This window comes from Marmota flaviventris, chromosome 18 (assembly GCF_047511675.1).
Source record: "Marmota flaviventris isolate mMarFla1 chromosome 18, mMarFla1.hap1, whole genome shotgun sequence".
NCBI lineage: Eukaryota > Metazoa > Chordata > Mammalia > Rodentia > Sciuridae > Marmota > Marmota flaviventris.
Genome location: NC_092515.1, coordinates 31,252,726 through 31,274,173, shown reverse-complemented (window position 1 = coordinate 31,274,173; position 21,448 = coordinate 31,252,726). Strand labels below are relative to the sequence as shown.

Genomic DNA, 21,448 nt, shown 5'->3' with positions numbered 1-21,448 from the left:
CCGTCATCCTTCCCATCCTGAAGCTACCAGAAGCTTTTGGAGCAGGCATTCGCAACGGGTAGATACCCAGGCTACTTCATTGCCCCACCCCACCCCAGCCAAAGCCACGCCCCCATCCCCAAGACCACAGCTGATTGGACAAGAGGCAAGGCATGGCCCAAGGGAAGCTCATCTATTGGCAGCTGAGCAGAGCCTATCAGATTCTTTGTGGAGACTGTGAACTGGGGTCAAGAGATGATTGTGTTGGGGCAAGAAGAAGCCAGGGAGGGGGTCAGAGAGGAGAGGAAAGAGAGGAGTAAGAAGAAGACACAGTCTCCTGAGAGACAGAAAGGAGAGGAGAGGGCTCCTGTCCTGTATTGTGACTTTCCAGAAAACGTGGCTGTACCTATGAGATGACTTCTGCCCCAAAGCACTAAGGCACATACGCGTATCCCCCTCCACCCCACGCACATTCATCCCTCTTTACTTTCCTAACAAGCCCCCACCTACATCTGAACAACTTCCAGAATGGTGAATCCCAGAGGAGACTGATTCTGTGGAGCGAGACTCGGGAACTGAGAGAATGAGGGACACTAGAATTTTAGGAGAGGGTGGAGAGTGGAGAAGACGCAGCGGCTGCAGGAGGAAAATACACGTAGGATCCCAGAGAGATCCAGTGGAGGGTTCTGTTAAGTATCTGAACTGAAGTGAATGATCTTTAGAGCAAAATGTCACCAAATTCACAGACCCTGCCGTCCTTCGGTTCTGCTCTCCCTCAGTGGGGCTCCATTCCTGGAGGTTCTGCCGCACACCTCTGGGGACTCAACTGCCAGTACCTAGAGCTACATTGTCCCATAAACCACACAGGCAACAGGAGGGATTCGGTGTCATGGTTTGGGTTCCCTAGAAGTGTGCCCTGAGTTGGAGTACAAGTGGTTTCCCTGGGAAATGGTCCCAGGCAGGATAAAGGGGAAGTCAGCCAGGGAAGCAATGGGGTCTGTGAGGGAATTTATCCAGCCACTTACCTCTGCGGGCACCCAGAGCCGGACCCCACCAGGGAACTGTGAGATGCAGGGAAGAGCATGCGCCTCAGAGGGAATTGGAGTATTAACCCACCAGCTCTCCTCGCTGTGGCCCAGGGCTGCTCCAGAGCTGAGACTAGAGCTTCTTAAATTTTGCCTCCATTTGCCTTCCTAGCTACAGTGGCTCCTCCTTGGTGGCACTAACTCCCTGACACTCTGACCTGCCACACACAAAGACAGAGCTGGCTCCAGGAGCCTGAGAGCACCCTCAGGCAGAGACCCAAAGACTGGCATTTGGAAGTTCTGCCAGTGTGCACCAGAAAGGCAAATGCCAAGGGGCTGCGTGCAGGGGCATGGGTAAGGTCTTCATGCCTTGATGGATCACAGAGGGCAGAGGGCGGTGATATGCTAATTGAATTATTCATAGAGCAGGAGGTGAAAGGTAGGACGATGCGGGGAAGGAGAAGGTGTCAGGGTGTGTTCCCTCAGCACCTTATCAAACTGGATGATATAAATGGCAGCAGCTCTCAGAAATAAGGTGATGGACCTTGGGCAGCAGAAAAACAACACACAAACGTCAGGCTGCCAAGTTAATTGGAAGGTGAGGAGGTTGGGTTTGGCTTGTGAAAAGCCCTTCCAGCCAAACCTTCTTGCTGTCACTTGTCCTTATCAAAGTTTAAAGCATTCACCGAGCACTGACCTGGGCCAGGAGTTACGCCAGGCTCTGAGGGGGCACAGATGAAAAGGTGGTGTCATTTCTGTTTTCTGAGAGCAAGGGTGGCAGGGAGGACGGAAATGATAATGACCCCTCTTTCAACTCTCGTTTCATCCAGTCTGTTAATGAGACACCACAGGTTGCAACACAATTATTTTTTTTGAGTCGCCCAGAAAAACTAAAAACTGCCAATTAAATTATGTCACATCGTGGATTATAAGATTTATCCTAATTTCAAAGCTATCAAATGTAAAAAAAAAAAAAAGCCTGCACCTTAGAATAGATGGATTATGCTTATATTTTATAGAGTATAAAGAATTTTTCATGAACATTATACCATTCAGTGCTCACCATAAACATACCAGAGGTGACGTCACTGCTATTTATATTGCATTGCATACAATAGCACTCAGAGAGGTCAAGGGACTTGCCCAAGATCACTAAACTACTGAATGACCAGAGTGGTACTCAACCCCAGATCTGTTTTCAGAACCAGGACATTGACACGTTTCTCTGGCAAACTTCTTTTTCTCCTAATCCTTCTAACCAAACCCATACTCCTCACAGCTCTGCTTGCCTTACCCAACACCCCCTCCCTCTGCCCCACCCACCACAGGCGCAGGCTTGAGACAGTTCGGTTCCGGGAGCACTCTTCCTTTCCAGGCAAACCCGTCTTCATGGCCACAGATGGATGGTACTCACGCCCTCCCAGCTCCCCTCCAGGCTCTGGCTGTAGGGGAGCACTTCTCAAACCTGGGCCCCTGCCAGAGACTCTGTTTATAAGGAGCCAGGCCCTTGCCCCTCGGAGCACTTGATTAGAGATGCTGGATGATGGTGTACATTGATAACCTCCTCATGGACATGCCTCCGTGTCCCACGCTGAGAACCAGGGCTGGTGGATGAGTGAGCCCCACGTGCAGGGACAGACCTCACGCTTGGTTCAGTGCTCGGCCGTTGCCACCTTCACCTGCTTAATGAGTCTGAACCAAGGACCTGGCATTTTCGTTTTTCACTGGACCCTGCAAATTAGGTAGCTGACCCTGCGAAGAACCATGTATGTCACTGCTCCTAAAGTCACCTGAGCAAGGAGGTGGTTTTCTTGCCCTGTTCCTAGCACTTCTGAGGTCAGCCACTGAAGGTCCTGGTGCCCTCTATATGCTCTGGAAAGCAGCGGTGCCCAGTTCCCTGAACAGAGGATGTACTCAGTGAGCATCGGATAAAAGGGTGAACAGAAGGCCTGCGCAGGACACCCACGTGCGGGCGCGCATACACACGTCTGTCTATGTTCTTTCATATGCAAGTGACAGAAATCCAGTTCAAAGAAGATGAAACTCAAAGGAGGAATTCATGGACTCACTCACTGGATTGAAAAGTGTAAAAGCTTGATGAACTTCAGGCTCAGATGGATCGAGGAACAAAGGGCACTGTCACCAGGGCACTGGCTCTTGGCTCTGCTTTCTCATACTGCCTATTCTCAGGCAGCATCTCCTCGGAGGGCCCAAGAGCCCCCAGGCTGACATACCACTAGCTTAGCACCCTCAGGAGAAGGTGATTCATGCAAAGTTCCCACCAGAGACAAGCCTCGGTCACATGCCCACTTCTGCACCAATCGCTAAGCCAGAGGCTGGGATGTTCTCATTGGCTGGATGCCCATCACTTGCCCACACCTGGACCAATCACATGATGCTCTCCCTGCTTCTGGGGAGAGGAGGCTCTCAGGGTGGGAGTCAGGATGCTGTTCTCAGAGAAAGAGGAAACTTGGTGCTAGATGAGAAAAAAAAAACCAGTAATAGCTGTAGGGGCTACAGAAAAGGGGAACAGAAAGACAGACACAGCCCAGTTCTCCATCAAAGGGGGAAACAGATAATAAGCAATTAAGTATGGGATTGCAAGCGGGATGTCCTTAAAGGAAACAGGAAAAGAACAGAGGGTTCCATGAGAGAAACTAAAAGAGGACTGGTTTATGCAAGATCTTATAAATCCTTAAAGGGAAATTTTCTCAGGTGGCAAAAGATGAGAAGGAGCCAGTTTTATGAAGAGGGTGGGAACAGCATTCTAGAAGCAGGGAAGAGCAAGTCTGAAAGCCCTGCATCTTGTGACACTGGAAGACTAGACTAGGCAAAGATGTCTAAAAGGAAATGACTATAGGGGACAGTGGCAGAAGATGATGTCAGAAGGGAGGGCATAGGGCCAGGTCACAGGGATCCTTGTGGGCCAAGGAGGAAAGACTGGGTTTAATCTGAGTGGCATGGGAAGCCACCAAAGGGTGGTGACCAAGGCAACCATGTATTTTAATCCAATGTATGTTTTCAAAGGTCACTCTGGCTGGAGACGGTGGTGCATGCCTGTAATCCCAGTTACTTAGGAGGTTGAGGCAGGAGGATTGCAGTTCAAGGCCAGCCTGAGCAACTTACCAAAATCCCATCTCAAAAATTTAAAATAAATGGTCACTCTGGCTGTGGTGGGCAGAGCAGATTGACGATGGGGCAGAGTGGAAGCTTCTGTTTGTCAATGGCGTGGCTCTTGCTAAGTCACCACCAAGGGTGCACAGATGTGGGGGCTGTTTCTTCCTAATGGGAACATCTGGGAAGACTTTGAGGAAGGAAATTTACCCCAGGTGGAAGTTGGACAGGAAGGAGAAGGCTTTGCATCCCACTCCAAGCATTTCCCTTCTGAATAAAGGAAGGACTTCTTTTTCCTTCTTCTGCCCCATGTAAAGAAATGCCCAGGGGGCATTGTGGGATTGTGGTTCAACAACAGAGTGCTCACCTAGCAAGTGCGAGGCCCTGGGTTTGATCCTCAGCACCACATAAAAATAAATAAATAAAATAAAGATATGTGTCCAGTTACAACTAAAAAATAAATATTTAAAAAAAAAGAAATGCCCATTCGTCTGTGTCTTCCAAAATGCTTGTGCATACAGTTAAACACCAGTAATGACAAACCAAGAGTAGTTCCAAATGCAGATAACTCATCAATGCTGCAAAAATTGGCATAATTGGCTCAGGGCTGACAAGGTCAGCAGCCTCACGTCTGATCCTCACAGGCCTCCAAAAGGCAAGATCGCACTGAAGAACAGGTAGAAAATCCCTCCCTGGTTGCAGCTCCCTAAGCAAATGAGCACATTTGCCTCTTTGGTGACCAGGGCAAGTGTCAACCCAGCCAATCAGAATCTAATTCATAGCAAAGAGCTTTCCTGCCAGCTCTTTGTTGGTGACCAGTCTCACAAGGGGTGTTAGCATTTCGTGAAGCACATTATGTTTATTAAATATAGCATGTCTCTATCCGGCAAGGAATCTGCCTGTCAGCCCTAGTTTGTGCCTGTTGGTGAGGTGCCTCTGGGCTCCACTCATCTCTGAGTAGATAAAGTTCCTTGTTGTGTACATCCTTTCTCCTTGGACTCTCCCAAATACAGTCCCCTCCAGCACATTGATAGACTGGGCTTAGAAATTGCTTTGGTTTTGTTTTCTGCTTGGTTGTATTACCTGTTCAGCTTCCATTCTCCAACCTTGTGGGAACAGCACCCTAATTTTTCTTAGGGATCTCAATTTAGACCAGGTAGTTTAGTTGCCAATAGACTCACACCCAAGCTCCAAGGGGTAGAAGACTTGTGATCTAGGTTTGAATTGTCCCTGAATCCCACCACCACCATTTACACCCTCTCCACCCCCACCCTTGCCCCCTGATGATGATTGGTTCCAGGTAGGCACATGATCTAAATCAGTCCATTGAGATAAAGCCATGACTTTTGATGCCCCACTAGACAAAGTAACATTCATTCTGGATTGTAATCCACAAGGATGACAGCCTGGACACTATTAGAGCTTAATTGGCAAGTGGATCAGTGAAGATAGTACAGACAAAGAGCCAAGAGACAAAGCATGCCTGAATCTTGTGACATCATTTGAGCTCCTGGATATAGCCCTGCCTGAAGCTTAATTTATTAGGGATGAATTTCTGACTGTCACACAGAGACTAAGCAATACAAGGGAAAGAACTAGGCATCTGGATTTCCAGTTCAGTACTCTCACCTGCATCATGTTCCAGGTGACTGTATCCAGCCACACACATCTCCTCTAATCTACAGTGTGGCTTTATAGTCCGCTGAAATGTGGGTATTTCAAAAATAAAAACATTTGATCACAATAGTGTTTTATCTAATTGAATCACAGAGCCATGGAAGGGTCCTTGGAGATCTTATCATTGAGTGGTTTTCAAAGATTTTTAGCAACTCCTTGTCTCAAATGAAATCTTAAGCAGAGTTCCCATGTATAAGAAATAAAAATGGTATCTTTTTATTCAAGTGCATTTTATCTTTGAAGTTAAAAGTTTTAATTTTTACTTTTATAATCAATGAAGACTCAAATTTTAATGTGTTGTTTTTTAAGGTATAGAATTTGATAATATAATACTTTTGCATGTGTGGGGCTCTTTTAATCATTATTTTTTTAAAAAATATATAGTTGAACCTGGTTATTCTCAGCAATTATATAAAGTCACCTCAAAAACTGAATTAGCCAATACCAAACCATTGCTCCTAGGAAATATACTGGGTTAAGTTCCTGTGATCCTCTTCTTAGAACACATTTGTGAACTGATCAATATGTAACCTATTTTATGTGTGTTTCTTTGTAAAGACACCTTGTATTGTTGACTCATTAACTCTGAACTCATGGCAGACAGCACTATAACTCATGGCTGAAGGAAGCTTTTTATATTGATTTTATTTTTTTAAATACATGAAGCGAAATGCATTACAACTCTTATTACACATACAGAGCACAATTCTTTATATCTTTGTACATAAAATATGTTCAGGCCACTTCATGCATTTATACATGTACTTTTTTTGCATTATAATTCTTATTACACATAAAAAATCTTATTTAAAATACTTTTAACTATTAAAATAATGATTAAAGTATGGGTGTCAACATACTTTAATCATTATTTTTTTAATTTTTATTTTTTAGTTCTACTTGGACACAATACCTTTATTTTATCTATTTATTTACCTATACGTGGTGCTGAGGATCGAACCCAGGGCCTTGCACGTGCTAGGCGAGCGCTCCACCACTGAGCCACAACCCCAACCCCTAATTATTATTTTTAATAGTTAAAAGTATTTTTAAAAAGTTTTTTTTAAGTTTCTTAGCTCTTCTCCTTTTTTCTTTGGGTTTGTGAGTAAAAATAATGGGAGCCTGAGTTTGTGTGACTGTCAAAGATCTTTTGGTGTCCTGTTCTAACTTTATAGAGAGATTCCATTTTTCTTGTCCAAGAATATCAAGTGAAGGCATGATCTAATGTTCTAAAATGGTGCTTCTCAAACTTTAATACATATATATGAATCACCCGAGGATCTTGTTAAAAATGTGGATTCCAATTCCACCGTTCTGAGTTAGGGCCTGAAGTCCTGCATTGCTAACAAATTCCCACGTGCTGCAGATACACCTGGTCCACAGACCCCACTTTGAGTAGCCAGGTTCTAGGATACACCACAGAGGAGCATCCTGAGTATATCCTTGAGTCAAGGAAATGAGAATCACTTCCAAACTCTAATTTGAGGAACAAATTGGAAAATGTCTGTAATGACATATACCAAAATGTCACAGAAAGGGATGGGCTTATGAGCAGTTTAAAATGTCTTTCCAGGCCCATCTGTATTTTCAAATATATCTATGAGGAACACAAATTGCTTAGGCAGAAAATAAGTTTAAAACTAAGTTTTAACAGAATCAAGAAAAATCTAAGATGCACACAAATCTTTAAAATAAAACTTTGTTTTCAGACACTGACAGAGGAGAAGCACTTCTCCACGGCAACGGAGTTTAAAAGCAACCGCCGAGCCCTCTTTCTGCAGCCCTGGAGATGGTGAGGCCCAGAGAGGGAAGGGACGTGCCCAGTTTTCACAGTGGGTTTTGGCAGAGCCAGGGCTATGTGAGTAAAACTAACAGGTACCTGAGTTTATGCGACTGTCAAAGTCCTTTTGGTGTCCTGTAGCGGCCCAGGGCCACAGTCTGGTAGGAGTTGGCCAAGCACACAGCCACTTGCTACAGAGGGAATTCAAACTCCAAAGAGCAAAAGGTGAACACGAGCCTAGGCCTGAGCCGGTGTCCCAGCCCAGGGCTCCTAGAAGACAAGACGCCCAGCCACCTCCATCTCTGGATCCAGTTTTCCCCTACTTTACCGAGTGGCGTCCACACCCCCCCTGTCTCCTGGCATTCGAGGCCTGGGTGATCCCAACTCTGCTTCACCTGCTCGTCACCCCTCAGTGCGCCAGTATGTGTGCCTCTGTGCCCCGAAACCCCCTTTCCCCAGCCCTGAACAGAGCCTCCACGGCTGGCCCTGCTCTCTGCATCCTCTGCCTGCCCCAGGTCCCTCCTCCAGTCTCCTCTGCTTCCATCTTGTCCTCCACCCAGCTAGTCCATCTACAGGTCCCCCCGGCTCCATCTCCTCACTCTGCCCTCCTCATTCACTCCAGAGGTCCCAAAGCCTATTTTCAGGCCTCCCCCCTCCTCCGAGCCCCAGACCCATCATTCAATTTCCTCCTTGGCACCACCTCTCAGGTCATTCGAAGGCACCCCTAACCCCCCAAGTCTTCCTCCTAAACTCTCAGAGTATCCATTGCACCAGCCATGCCCCCAGGCTGGTCCAAGCCACCACCCTCTCCCACTTGGAGACCATGACACTTTCCAGCCAGTCTCTGACTTGTCTCCTAAACCCCCTCCCTTTCTTCCTCCTTGCAGAAGCTGACAGGTTCCATATAAAATGCAAATCCAGCCATGCTGGGCTGTGCCTCCCCAGGCCCTGCCCAGCCCGCCTCACTTCTCCGTGATATCTTCCTCCCCTTCTTGCTCCAAGCCTGGGTGGCTGTCTCTCTGCCCTGAATGCACCCAGCTTGGCTCCTGTGGATCCTTCTGTCTGTCTGGTGGGTATAGTTGATGTTCCAAGAAGCCCACCTTCCCAGAGGGGCACCCCCCCAGAGAGGTATTCAGCTGCGACTGTTGGCTGCTAAGTGGCCCCAGCCAACAGCTGCTTTGGAGAATGGCCCTGGGACAAACCAAGTCCCCTCTGCAGCTGAGGACCCCAGAGCAGACCCCACTAGCAGGTGCAGACTATGAAAAGTCAGCCCTCCCCCCCACAGAGGGACCACTCCTCGGTGCAATTTGTGTCCCACGGCCCCACTCAGCCTGCCACCACCACAGGATCAGGCTGAAACTGAGCCCCTGACTTCACTTCCACCCTGGCCTTGCCTGCTCCTCTCCTGAAATCTCGCTGTCCCTGATTGCCGCCCCAGCTGACCCCTATCGCTACGAGGCCTCCAGTTAGGGCACCCGACCTGAGACTCCTCACCAGATCCAGGGGGTCAGAGCTGAACCCCAACAGTGCCCTGGGGCCTTCCTACAGAACAGCCCAACAGAATTCAGTAACTTCCCATGCGGTCCAGAAAGAAACTTTAAATTGCTTATAACCGCACCACTTTCTGTGACATTTGGTATATGTCATTCCAGATATTTTCCAATTTATTTCTCAAATTGGCCATGAGTCTCCCTCACGAGGCTGTGGACTCTGGGAGGACAGATCGGATCTCTTTCTCCCATCACCTTCCTAGCATCTAGGGTCCCCTGGCACATAGTAGGCACACAACAGATACCGGGTGGAGGTGGGGAGGGAGGGAGAAGCTCACGTTGCCTCCTTCTGATTTGATCAAAAGCTCCAAGCTCATCCCTGTCCTGGCCAGGGTCTGGGTCCCTGTGGATTCCGGGGCTGACAGCAAGGAGCCCCGTGGCGTGCCCCCCTGCAGCCAGCCAGCGGCTCAGGACCCCGCGGTGCAGGCAGCCCCGGCGGGGCCCCACATGGACGGCTGCCATCTGCTGCCTTTCTTCTGCTCACTCAAAAGCAGGTGACGGGGTTGCTCTGCCAGTGACCGTGAGCAACCCTGGAAGCTGCACTGTCAACAACCTGTCACAGCGAATCACCTCAGGCCACTGATCCCCAAAGAGCTGCCCACTGAACGGGCCTTGGCCCCTGCCCCTCAGGGCCTCTCCCGGCGGCCCTGACAAGCTGGCACCATGAAGGCCCAGACTGGCCCCTGCTGCCAAACTGGGGCAGCTGCCACCTCCCTCCCCTCGCCGGAGCTCCCCTGCCCCGAGTCTCCAGGACACCGGGTCCTTGCCCGGCCTGTCCTGCTCCTTGACCCTCGGGGAGGCCTTTCCCGACCAGGAGCCCCACATTCCCCACTTTTGCTCACCCCCTGCCAGCTGCTGTTCCCCCCCCCTCCTCAGAGGACAAAACTGGGGTTCAGACAGGAAGACAGAAGTAAACCAGGACACCCCGCTTGGAAGTTCCTCGCCCCACTCTGCTGCTGCCCGAGGGGGGCTTGAGGAACGAGGCCAGCAGAGGTGAGAGGCTCAGAAGCCCGTGACGTTCAGGACTCTGGGTCCATCTGGATGGGGAGCTGGCTCCAGAAGTCCCTTCTATCACTTGGCTCTAGAGGGATATCTATGAAGTGAAGGGCCACCGAGGGGTCTCCAGAAACCAGGCCACTGAGCTGGGCTCACACACCCCACGCCTGCCCCAACCATGGGAGGTCACTCTCCACCCCAGGATCAGGTGGCTAGGACATCAGCTGTGTCCCAGAGTGACCCCTCCACAGGAGCACCAAGGCCGGGCCCACTGCAGGGGAAACGCAGCACACATCAGAGTAGCTGACTCCTGAGGCCCGGAGCCCGCCCCGGCCTCGGCCCCTGGACACCACTCGTCTGCCGAAAGGCGAGGCGGGAGTGGGGCCAACTCCGAGCTCAGCCAGGCAGAGATTTCCTGGGAATGCCACACCCCCCAGTGGCCAGCCTTCCACGGTGCCTCTCTCCTCCATAGGCTCTCCCTGAGACCACTAAGACGGTCACCTCTGTCCCAGAAAGAACCCAGGGAGAAAGGAGGGAGGGGCACTGTGGCAACACAGGGAAGGTATTCGTTTGTGCATTCAACAGGTATTTTTTGAGGTCTGTGCTGAGCTAACTCTGTGGTAAGTGCAGGTGACAGAGCTAGGAAAGAGACAGACCCCATCCCTGTTCTCAGGGTGCTGCGAGTCCTGCGTAGGAGGAAGACAAGAAACAGGTGCACAGACAGGTAACATGACATCAGAGGATGTGAGTGTCACAAAGAGAACCCAAGGAGTGTGAGCCCAGAGGCAGGAAAGGGCTGCTGTGGCTTTAGAGAAGCATCTCTGAAGTGTCACAGTGGAGATCAGGAAGATAGGGAGGCAGAAGCTAAAAGGGAAGTGTTCTAGGTATACGGAAAAGCAGAGACCAAGGTCCTGGGGCAGAAAGTGGCCAGAAGCCAGTGAGAAGCCAGTGTGGCTGAGTTGCAGCCATGGGGGTTGGAAAGATAGTGGGGCCAGACCTGAAAGCCAAGGTGTAAATGTGGCTTTGACTCTGAGTGAGATGGGGAGCCATGAGCATTGCACAGGGAAATGACATCACCTGAATTACATTCTTAAATAATGACAAATTAAAAATTAACATGAGCAGTGGCAGTTATTCAGCACTTACTATACACCAGGTATTACACTCCGTGTTCTGACCTCATTATCTTCTTTCATCCTTACAACCTCCTCATTGCCAAAGCAGACCTGATTAAACTCCCCTGTGCTGAGGAGGAGACAGAGGTTCAGAGTGGGGGAATAAGCCCTTTTAGGACGAGCCAAGGTCACTGAGCTGTTGAGTCTGAAGCCAGGACCTGAGCAAGGTTTGTTGCTCTCCTTCCAGAGAGGGAGGCATTCCCTGGCCGGGGTCTCAGTCCTGACTGCCATCTGTTAGATGGTGACTTGTCACCACATCGGCAGGGTCTTCTCAACCCTGCAGAGAAGACTTGTAGTCAGTTCCAGCTCGGTGGCTCTGGAAATGACCTCAGAGCCACTGTCCCCAGCTCCACCTTCTGCAAGATGGACATATTTATCCTCCTCCTGGAGTCGCAGAGAGGACACTGACCACAGGACTGAACTGGTGGCAGGTGGAGAGCAAGGACTTGACAGCATTGCGTTAGTTATTCATCCCTAAGCTTTGGGGTCTGTGTCCTGGGGACCTATCTGCCAGTCAGTCCATCCTGAGAACAGAAGGCAACCCTTCTGCCTCCACAACAGGGCCCAGCAGCAAACCAGGCTGCGAGGGAAGTGAGAGAGGATGCAGATGGCGGGAGGAGGAACCCAAGTACAGAGCTGGCCTGTCCCCTTCCCAGGATCATGCTCTTGTTCTTCAGCCAGGAAGTATGTTGGAGCAAGAAGGCTCTGTCTGTCTCCCTCTGCCACCATTTTTTTTTTTTTGGTGGCGGATCGGGGTGGGGGGGTACCAGGGATTGAACTCAGGGGCACTCAACCACTGAGCCACACCCCCAGCCCTATTTTGTATTTTATTTAGAGACAGGGTCTCACTGAGTTGCTTAGTGCCTCACTGTTTGCTGAGGCTGGCTTTGAACTCCCGATCCTCCTGACTCAGCCTCCTGAGCTGCTGGGATTGTAGGCGTGCTCCACAGCTTTAATCTGTCAGCATCTTGCTGCTGCTGAGACCTCCTCTTTGGGACCAAGTCAGAATCTTTCCCCTCCCCAGGTCTCACAAAACCTGAAGCTCCCTGATTAAAGAATTGTTCCATCAGGTTAAGCAGCCATCTTCTCTCGGTCCAGTGCTCCTTGTAGCTCCACAGGACCCACGACAATCCATAAACATCAATTAACAATGACTGTCATTGTTCAGATTATCTTCTGATCTTTTTCAATGCATGCTCATCTGTATAGACACATACGCATCCTCTTCTGGACTTGGTTGTAGTTTAACCCTGTACCAAACTCGCAGGAAGGGAAGATGGAGCTGATTGGATCTGGTCCTGTTTTTGAAGAGCAGTGTGGTGAGGGGGTTAGAAGGTGGGATTTGGAGGTAGGCAGGCATGGATTCAAAGTCCAGGTAAGCAAGCCATGTGATCTTAGATCAACCACTTGGCTTCTCGGGCTTCGATTTCCTCATCCGTGAAATGGGGATAACAGGCCAGGGTAAGGAGAGAAGCGGGTAACGGGCAACACCTCAGCCAAGTGCCCTCCCTAGGCAACTGCTTCATTAACAGTAGCTCTCGAGATGTCACTTTAGTCCTTCTTGCTGAGATCCACAGCAGGGACAGACAGTTCTTTCTGAGGGAAGGCTCTTGTCCAAGCTGTCACCACTTTGGACCAAAGTTACTCCAAAACTTAATGTTCTAAGTAAATGGACACTCCTAACCTCCACATTTCTGAGGGTCAGGGGTCTGGGCACAGCTTCCTGGTCCCTCACAAGGATGCAATCAGGAAGTTGGCCTGGGCCGAGCCCGTCTGAAGGCTCCACCACGGGAGGAGTCACTTTGAAGCTCGGGTGATTGTTGGGAGGATTCAACTCCCCAAGGGCTGTTGGGCCAGGAGCCTTGGGGGACACAGGCTGGATCCTCAAGCCTTTGCCACATCAGCCTCTCCAAGCACGGCAGCTCTTTTCACCTTAACATGCAAATGAGAAGGCAATGTAGAGAGCTGGCTAGCAGGACAGACGCCAATGTGATCAACCTCATCACAGAAGGGGCTGCCCATCGACTCTGCTGAATCCTGTTGGTTAGAAGTAAGTCCTCGCTCAATGGAAGGACATGAATGCCAGGGGGCAGGAGTCTGGGGTCGTCTTAGAGTCCACCTGGTAGAGCATGGTGCAATTTGACTAGCGTTTTCTAGTGCCTTCTGTGAGCCAGGTAGAGGACTGGGGCTGGGAATTCCAGTGGAAGAGCTGGGGTTCCTGCCTTGCAGAAACTTTTTCTGGGAGGTGTTTTTCTGCTTTGTGCTCTTACCTTCCACTTTTGTGAACATTCTGCCACACAGGAAGATTGCTCTAAAGGGAAGCTACTAGTTGTATAGTGTAGATGAGATAAGCAGATCCTTTTCCTCCATCAGGGGGAGGTCAGAGAAAAGAGAACCAACTCCAAGTTTCTTTCTTTAAGATCCAAACCATCACACCAACATACACAGAGATAAGACGAAGAAAGAGAGGACCAATAGCACCAAATAATTGCTTCCCATCTTCCCTCAGGTAAGCTTCATTTTGGCCCCTGCTGGGCATGTAGACCAATAAATCTCTTTTTTACTTTCTTGAAGTAATTCAAATTGGGTTTCTACCACTTGCCAACAATAGGGTTCTAAAATATAAACCTGGAAATCAAGATAAAGCTACAAATCTTTCTGGGAGAGGTGATCCAGGAATACAAATTCTTAGTGTGTTAGCTTTTCATTGCTGTTAAAAAATAACTGACATAAGCAACTTAAAAAAGAAAAGATCATTCTGACTCATGATTTTAAAAGTTTCAGTCCATAGGAGGCTGCTCCATTGCTTTGGGACTGAAGTGAGGCAAAACATCATGGCGGAAGGGCATGATGGCTAGAGCTCGAGGTAGCCAAGAAACAGAACAAGAGCATACAAGGAAAGGGCTAAGGACAAGATATGGTCCCCAAGTGCATGTCCCCAGTGACCTACTTCTTCCAACCAGGCTCCACCTGCCTACAGTTTCCACCACCTCCCATAGTTCATTCAAATTATTAAACCATCAAAGGGATTAATCCACTAATGAGGTTAGCACCCTCATGATCAAATTGTTTCCTAACAGCCACACTTTGGGATATTCATGCATTGGGGACCAAGCCTCCAACACAGGAGCTTTGGGGCACATTCCAGATCCAAACGATAACACTTACTAAGGTATAAATGACTGACACTAGATCCTTTCTTGAGACAAGGCAGTGATTATGAGCTAATATGCAGGGTAACCCTAAGGCTAAAAGTGCAAGCCAGTCAAGACAGCTTACCAAGTTCACAAATGAAAAGGACTTGTAAAAACCTGGATTTGAATCCTAATCTGCCACTAACTGGCAACTTACTTCTCTGGGCACCCATTTCCTCATTAGTAAAATGAGAAAAGACTATTACTTACCTTATCCATCTTACAAGGTTGTCATATAGACAAATATTGACATTATTTTATTTCCCTATAGCCAACACCCCTGCATGTACCATGAGTAAATGTCAATCAAGTAACCTGAGTATCCCAGCCCTCCAGGAGGACTCAGCATCTAAAGACAAGAGTGAATGAAAAAAAGAGAGAGAGAAAGGAAAAAAGAAAGAGTGAAAAGAACTTAAAACCGGATTGAGAAGTGAACATCTGTATACAATTTATAGTCTGCACCCTGGCTTGGTGTGAGTCCAGCAGGTACATTTTCATTATTATTTTTCCTTCAGCTTAATTTAATTCCAGCTAATTTAACTTCTAAATTCTATCTTTTCATCTTGTCTTTGCTTTTCATGTTATCTTTTCTTTTCCTTTTTTGAAAAAATTGACATATACATTAGAAATATTTCTAACAGAGAGAAGTATAAAACTAAAATAATTCCCTCCACCTCCAGCGCTGGCCCCCTGAGAGCAACACTGTCCGGAGTGTCCATCCACAGCCTTTGAATGCAGATGTCAACACTTATTTTCACAAACAGATCTTACGAAACAATACAGCTCCACACCTGGTGGGGGTGGTCTTTAATTCAGACCCTGGAGGCCTTCACCTAAGGCCGTCAGGTAAGTCTTTGTTTTATAAATAAGAACCCTCCAGTCACCAGTGGGCGGGGCTCGCTGGGCCTGGCCTCTGTACGGCGGGGTTCAGTGGGTACTGCTAGAGGGCGGAACAGAAGCAGGGAAAGTGGGAAGATGCGAGGAATGAGGGAAGGAGGAAGGGTGGAAAAGAAAAGGAAGAAAGGAGGGAAAGAGAAAGGCGGAAAGGGGGAAAAAAGAGAAAAAAGGAGGAGAGCCTGCAAAGAGGAAAAGAGAGAGGGCAACGGAGAAAAGGGAGATTCAGGAGGCCCCGCCCCGGACCCGCCCCCGGTCTGCAAGCTGCAGTGCCACCTCCAGCCGCCAGGGGTCGCCATGCACAGCCGCCCTTACCCTGAGCTCGTGGCGGGCCCTCTCTCCCGCCCGTGCGCCGGCCGCTCGCCGCTCCGCTGTCGCTGTCCGGCTCCGACCCGTCTCGCGCGCTGTCTTCTCGTGAGGGGCCTCGCGCCGCCGGGCGCGCGCCGTCCCCCTGCCTCGCGGCGCGGGGTCTCGCGGGCCCCGCTCCCGCCCTCCGCTCGCCTGGCCCGGACCGGAAGCGGCGTCGCACGGCCTGGGCCTGGCGCGGGGGGCGGGCTCCGGGGCCCGGTCGGACATGGGCAAGAAGCACAAGAAGCACAAGTCGGATAAACACCTCTACGAGGGTGAGGAGTGGGCTGCCGTGGGCGCGGCGACCCTGCGCGGTGGTCGTCCTCTCGAAATCGCTTAGGCTCGGGCGCTCGAGGGGGCCGCCGGTCCCACCGCAGGCCCCGACCCGTGGAGGGGGCGCGGCCCGACCGAAGCCGCGCAGACCCCCGGCGGACCCCCGGCGGGCGGCATTCGAACCGGGCCCCCTGCCGCGGCGGGCGTCAGGCGGGCAGCTGGAAGGTCGGCCCGAGAGGCCCGGGGGCGTTCGGGCGGGAGGCGCAGCCCCGGGTGGCCAGGGTCTGTCATTCAACAGGTGCTTCGGGTGCCCACGCGTGCGAGCTCCGCGGCCTGGCTGCGCCTTGGCGCCCCGCTGGACGGCCAGTGCCCCCTCTAACCCAGGCGCACTCCTTTTGTTTCAGAGTATGTAGAGAAGCCTTTGAAGCTGGTCCTAAAAGTGGGAGGGAACGAAGTCACCGAGCTCTCCACCGGCAGCTCGGGGCACGACTCCAGCCTCTTCGAAGACAAAAACGACCATGACAAACATAAGGACAGAAAGCGGAAAAAGAGGAAGAAAGGAGAAAAGCAGGTTCCTGGGGAAGAAAAGGGGAGAAAACGGAGAAGAGTTAAGGTAAACTGGTTGCATTGTTTCAGCTTTGCTGAAGGCTCGGCTGGCTCAGTTGTCCAGTGCCCACCCAGCTTCATCTCTGTGTCCAGTGCGACACTGAAGCGCCTGTAAAATCTGGCGTGTTTTGAGGTGGAGCGGGGCAGAGTAGAAAATTGAATCAGTGAGTTTCAGCAGTGTTCACGCTTCAGATGTTTAAGTGGCTTTGGAGCAACTGCTTCCAAGAACACTTTTAAACATCTAAGAAGAGTAAAAAGTCACACTCAAGAAAGCCTCTGTGTTCTAGGTTTGTCGAAAGTAGTCCTTTCCAAAGTGAATGGAATCTAATTAACTTTCCTTCCAAGGATAAACAAGTATGTATCTGGAATTATCCCAGAATTCGGGTACTTCCCAAGTTTAACCTGCCACTGAGTGGCTTAGTAAAGTCAGTTACTCTATCTTGAAGGTAAATCTTTGCATAGGTTGATTTTGTACAACAAAAGTGTCTTATTGCGTGTGGTTAAACACTGGTAAGTCACCCAGTCTTAGAGATTTTCTCTTTGGAATTTCTTAAATCTATTAATTTCTGATCCAGTTTTTATTGACTTTAGCTATACTGTGTCAACATACAGTTTATCTAAAGTTTCCATTATCTTTTCTAAATTATAAAAATCATATGTACATATAATCTTCATACTTCGTAATACAGAAGTGACAAAATTTTAAATATCCTTTCTTCACCCTAGTGCCTTATATCATCTCCATTTCCAGAAGCAACCAGCTGTTTTTTAAATTAATTTTTATTAATAATTAAATTATTCATGAATGTAGTTTTAAAAAGTTAAGAGTATTCAAGGCTTTTAACAACAAGCAATCCTCTCTATTATATCTTACTGATGTTACAGAAGAATTTAAATTTGCATTCTTGTACTGCTCCACACCCCCAATCACCTACCTCCATTCTTACCATATTGGTGAATCACAAGTATTGGTTAAATAAATATTTGTAATTACTTTAAATTATTATTCTCTAGAGATAAGTACAGTGTACAAATACAGAGCTGATCTTGACTGACTAGTTAATTGCTTCATTGGTTTATCACTTATTAATGCTTCCCAAACTAATATCTTTGAAAAACCCATCTGTGTCATGTTTTTCAGATGAAAACTGGTTTAGTTACTCACTGGGGCTCCTTTTGCCTGTCTCCTAGAACCTATGTCTTCCTCTTTCTTCATTTTTCCCTTTTTCTGCTCTGGTAGAGTGTTGGTTTAGAAACTTTCTAAGAAAGCATGCATAGTTACATTTTTTATGAGTTCTTACATGTTTGAAAATCTTTACTCTTTCCCTGTAGATTCTTCATATGGGTTGAATGTTTAAATTGGTATGGAGTTTTAGATTGAAAATTACTTTCTCTCAGAATTTTAGAGGTTTTGCTCTATTTTCTTCTGGCTTCCCAGTTTTGCTGTTCAAAAGAGTGTTGATAGGGCTGGGGGTTAGCTTAGTGACAGTGCTCTTGCCTAGCATGTACAGGGCCCTGGGTTCAAGTTCTAGCAGCAGCAGCACCACAATCACCTCTGCAAAAAAAAAAAAGTCTGGTGCCATTTTGATTCTTAGTCCTTTGTGTATGACCTATATTTGCTTCTTTGGGACTTTTGGGATACTCCTCCTTTTGTCTTCAGTGTTTTAACTTTCACAGTGGCTATTTATGCCATCAGAGATGTTTCCTGGAAGGATCACAATTTCCTTCCTTTCATTTTCTCTCTCCTCTCTTTCTGGAACCCTTGTCATTTAGATATTGAACTCCTGAATCAGTCCTCTTAATTTTTTTATGTATCCCTCTCTTGGATTTCTATGTTCTTCAAGGAAAGCCTCTGAAGTTTATCTTCTTTTATTGTATTTTATTTCAAATCTTATGTTTTGAATTTCTAAGAAACTGTTGTCCTTTTTAAATAGCATCTTCTTTTTTATTTTATATGCAGTATATCTCTTTTCTCTGAAGATATTAAAGTATTTTTTTTCCCTTTTTTCCCCTTTAGTTTTCTTTTGGTCCCATCATATTGTCTTTATCACCCAAGTTCTTCAGGCTATGTCTCTATTATGGTAAAACTGTCCTGTAATTATCTATTTATATTTAAACCTATAGCATAGAAGAGCGAGCTGATAAATACTTTGTGCCTAGACACAGTTTATCAGTTGCTGGATTTCCCTATAGAGCGACCAAATAGGGATCTGATATTTTGATGGGGAAATCCCTCAGATGTTTACATCTTTTTTTTTTTTTTAAGTTGTAGTTGGACACAATGCCTTTATTTTATTTATTTTTATGTGGTGCTGAGGATCGAACCCAGCACCTCGCATGTGCTAAATGAGCGCTCTACCGCTGAGCCATAACCCCAGCCCCCAGATGTTTATATCTTACAGATATTTTCTTTGAGTTTCTCACTTTCTCCAGAGAAAAGTTCCCTCTTCCTGGGAGTACGATTTTACCTGACTGCTAGAATTTCTGAAAGCAACCAGGGGAAAGAGTTCCGAAGCTCTTACTACTCTTACTATTAAATTCTCTGCTTTCACTCAAGCATCTCTCCCAACTTTTGACTCATCTCAAGGTCTGGAGACTCTGATTCTTCATGTCTCCAAGTTCAGAGCTTTTCCAGGGTCCTAGGATCTTGGCTATTGTCATAGGCATCCAGCACTTTGCACATAGATAGTTTCTTGCTCTCTCTGTTCTGCACTCCTCCATTTGCCTTCCATCTCTCAAGTGAGTTGACACCTTTCATCTACTGTTGCCTCTTTTGTTCCCTGTTCTTGCTGTCATCTTGATTAAATAGAAGTTGCAGTGACCATTTTATCTATTTTTGGTTCTAGTTCTGGCAGCTACTGCCATAACACTATTAACTTGTTTTATCAACTTTCTCATTTTTATTAACTACATAATATTTAGTTTATGGGTGTGCTAGATGTTATTTTATTTAATACTACTATTTGTTGTAAGAAGTGCTGCATTGAGCCTCATTTAACAAACTTTTGTACACTTTTATAAGGATATCTTCAGGATAGGATCCTGGAATCTCCCCCTCTGTGTTCTAACCAGGCTGTCCTTTTTTTTTTTTTTTTTTTTTTTAATATTTATTTTTTCGTTTTCGGTGGACACAACATCTTTATTTTATTTGTATGTGGTGCTGAGGATCGAACCCAGCGCACCGCGCATGCCAGGCGAGCACGCTACCGCTTGAGCCACATCCCCAGCCCCCAGGCTGCCCTTTCTTAACTGTGTGATTATCGTTAGCCACCTTATATTTTGATGCCATTGCAAACTAAGATGTATTTGCATCCACAGTTTCATCTGGCTGTAATAATGTAGAATAAGTAGGTGGACGAGGAGTGAAGCACATTTGCCCAAATTTCCACTTTTCCAGGACTCAAGACTAGGAACCACAGGACATTTTCAGATTCTGGGGTATTATAGTTTCTGTAGAAGCTTTTTGGGTTATCCCTTTTTTCTAGACCAGACTGGTCATGGGGAGAGTGGTATGTTTGGGGTTCTTTTTTGTTTTGTTTGCTGGTGTTACCTAGGGACGAAGTCTCCAGAAGAGGTTGGCTCTCTGAGCTGTGTTCTGGATCTTCAGGGAGCTTTAGGAGTCATTGGTTTCTTCTTGAAAACTCAGCTGTGTGACACCCATCATCAAAGCAGCCCATGAAGTGTGGTTCTGAGTAGTTGGTGACTCTTAGTTGCATGCAGTAGAATGGAAGAAGAGCACATAAAAAGAATAAATTACACCTTTTCTTTTTAAAATGTTTTTCTAAAAGGCATACATGACTTCTGCTTCTGTTTCATTAGGCAGAAGTTAATCACGTGGCCACTCTAGTTGATAGGGAATCCAGGAGATCTTGTCTTTCAATTGAAAAGAATGAGTGAGGGCACGGTACCCTGCCAGAAATTAGGAATCTGGGTGTAGCTGTTCATACCTGTAATCCCAGCTACTCAGTAGGCTAAAAGGAAGATCACAAATGAAGCCAGCCTCAGCAACTTAGCAAGACCCTGTCTCAAAATTAAAAAATAGAAACGGCTGGGTATGTAGCTCAGTGGTAAGCACTTGCTTGGCCTGTGTGAGGCCCTGGGTTCAATCCCCCAAACCTCAGGAAGAAAAATCAGAAATCTGGTACTTAGAAAAATAAGATAGTTTAGGGGACACACAGAAACACACAAATGTACAACACAAAACCCTCTAACTTTTCAAAGTTGTCTTAGTTAAGTGGTGATTTTCTTTTCATTAGGAAGGCTCTGTTGACAACATTAAAGTTTAAACTGCCTCAACAGATACGATCACTAGTATTTCTTTCTGTAGAGCTGCAGAATTTAATTCTGACCAGAGCATTAAGAGTACAGCATGCCTTGGTTTAATCAGTTCATAATCTAGATACCATTCCTATAGAAGTGGGTTGAATTATTTTTTCCTTATGTGTTTGGATGCTGAGCAATTGCCAAAAATTGTATAATTTAATTCTTGGTGGTGGTTTTTTTGTGGTACGAGGAATCAAGTCCAGGGCATTATTGAGCATGCTAAGCACATGTTCTACCAATTACACTACATCCCCTGCCCAGGATTAAGTCTTACAACATTACTAAAAATTAACATTTTTAGAAATTCATACTTAACATTTCAAGTCACATATTCTCATAAAAGGTAAAAATAAGTGGGTGGAATGGCACACACCTATAATCCCAGCGGCTCAGGAGGTGAAGACAGGAAGATAGTGAATTCAAAGCCAGCCTCAGCAGTATAGCAAGGCCCTAATGAACTCAGTGAGACCCTGTCTCTAAATAAAATACAAAATAGGGCTGGGGACGTGGCTCA

The 21,448-nt window shown here is 47.3% G+C and overlaps 1 protein-coding gene across 2 annotated transcripts in view; it reads left to right on the top strand.

Annotated features, from left to right (window-relative positions):
- The first annotated feature begins 15,759 nt into the window (after positions 1 to 15,759).
- The window catches only part of Brd7 (bromodomain containing 7), a 38,617-nt gene continuing 32,928 nt past the window's right edge, over positions 15,760 to 21,448 (top strand). The window contains exons 1-2 of one of the 2 annotated variants that reach the window (XM_027939141.3): positions 15,760 to 16,007; positions 16,410 to 16,618. In XM_027939141.3, the coding sequence (XP_027794942.2) occupies positions 15,959 to 16,007; positions 16,410 to 16,618 (258 nt within the window). In that variant the 5' untranslated portion in view covers positions 15,760 to 15,958. The remainder of the gene's footprint in view (positions 16,008 to 16,409; positions 16,619 to 21,448) is intronic. The other variant, XM_027939142.2, reaches the window with a different exon arrangement.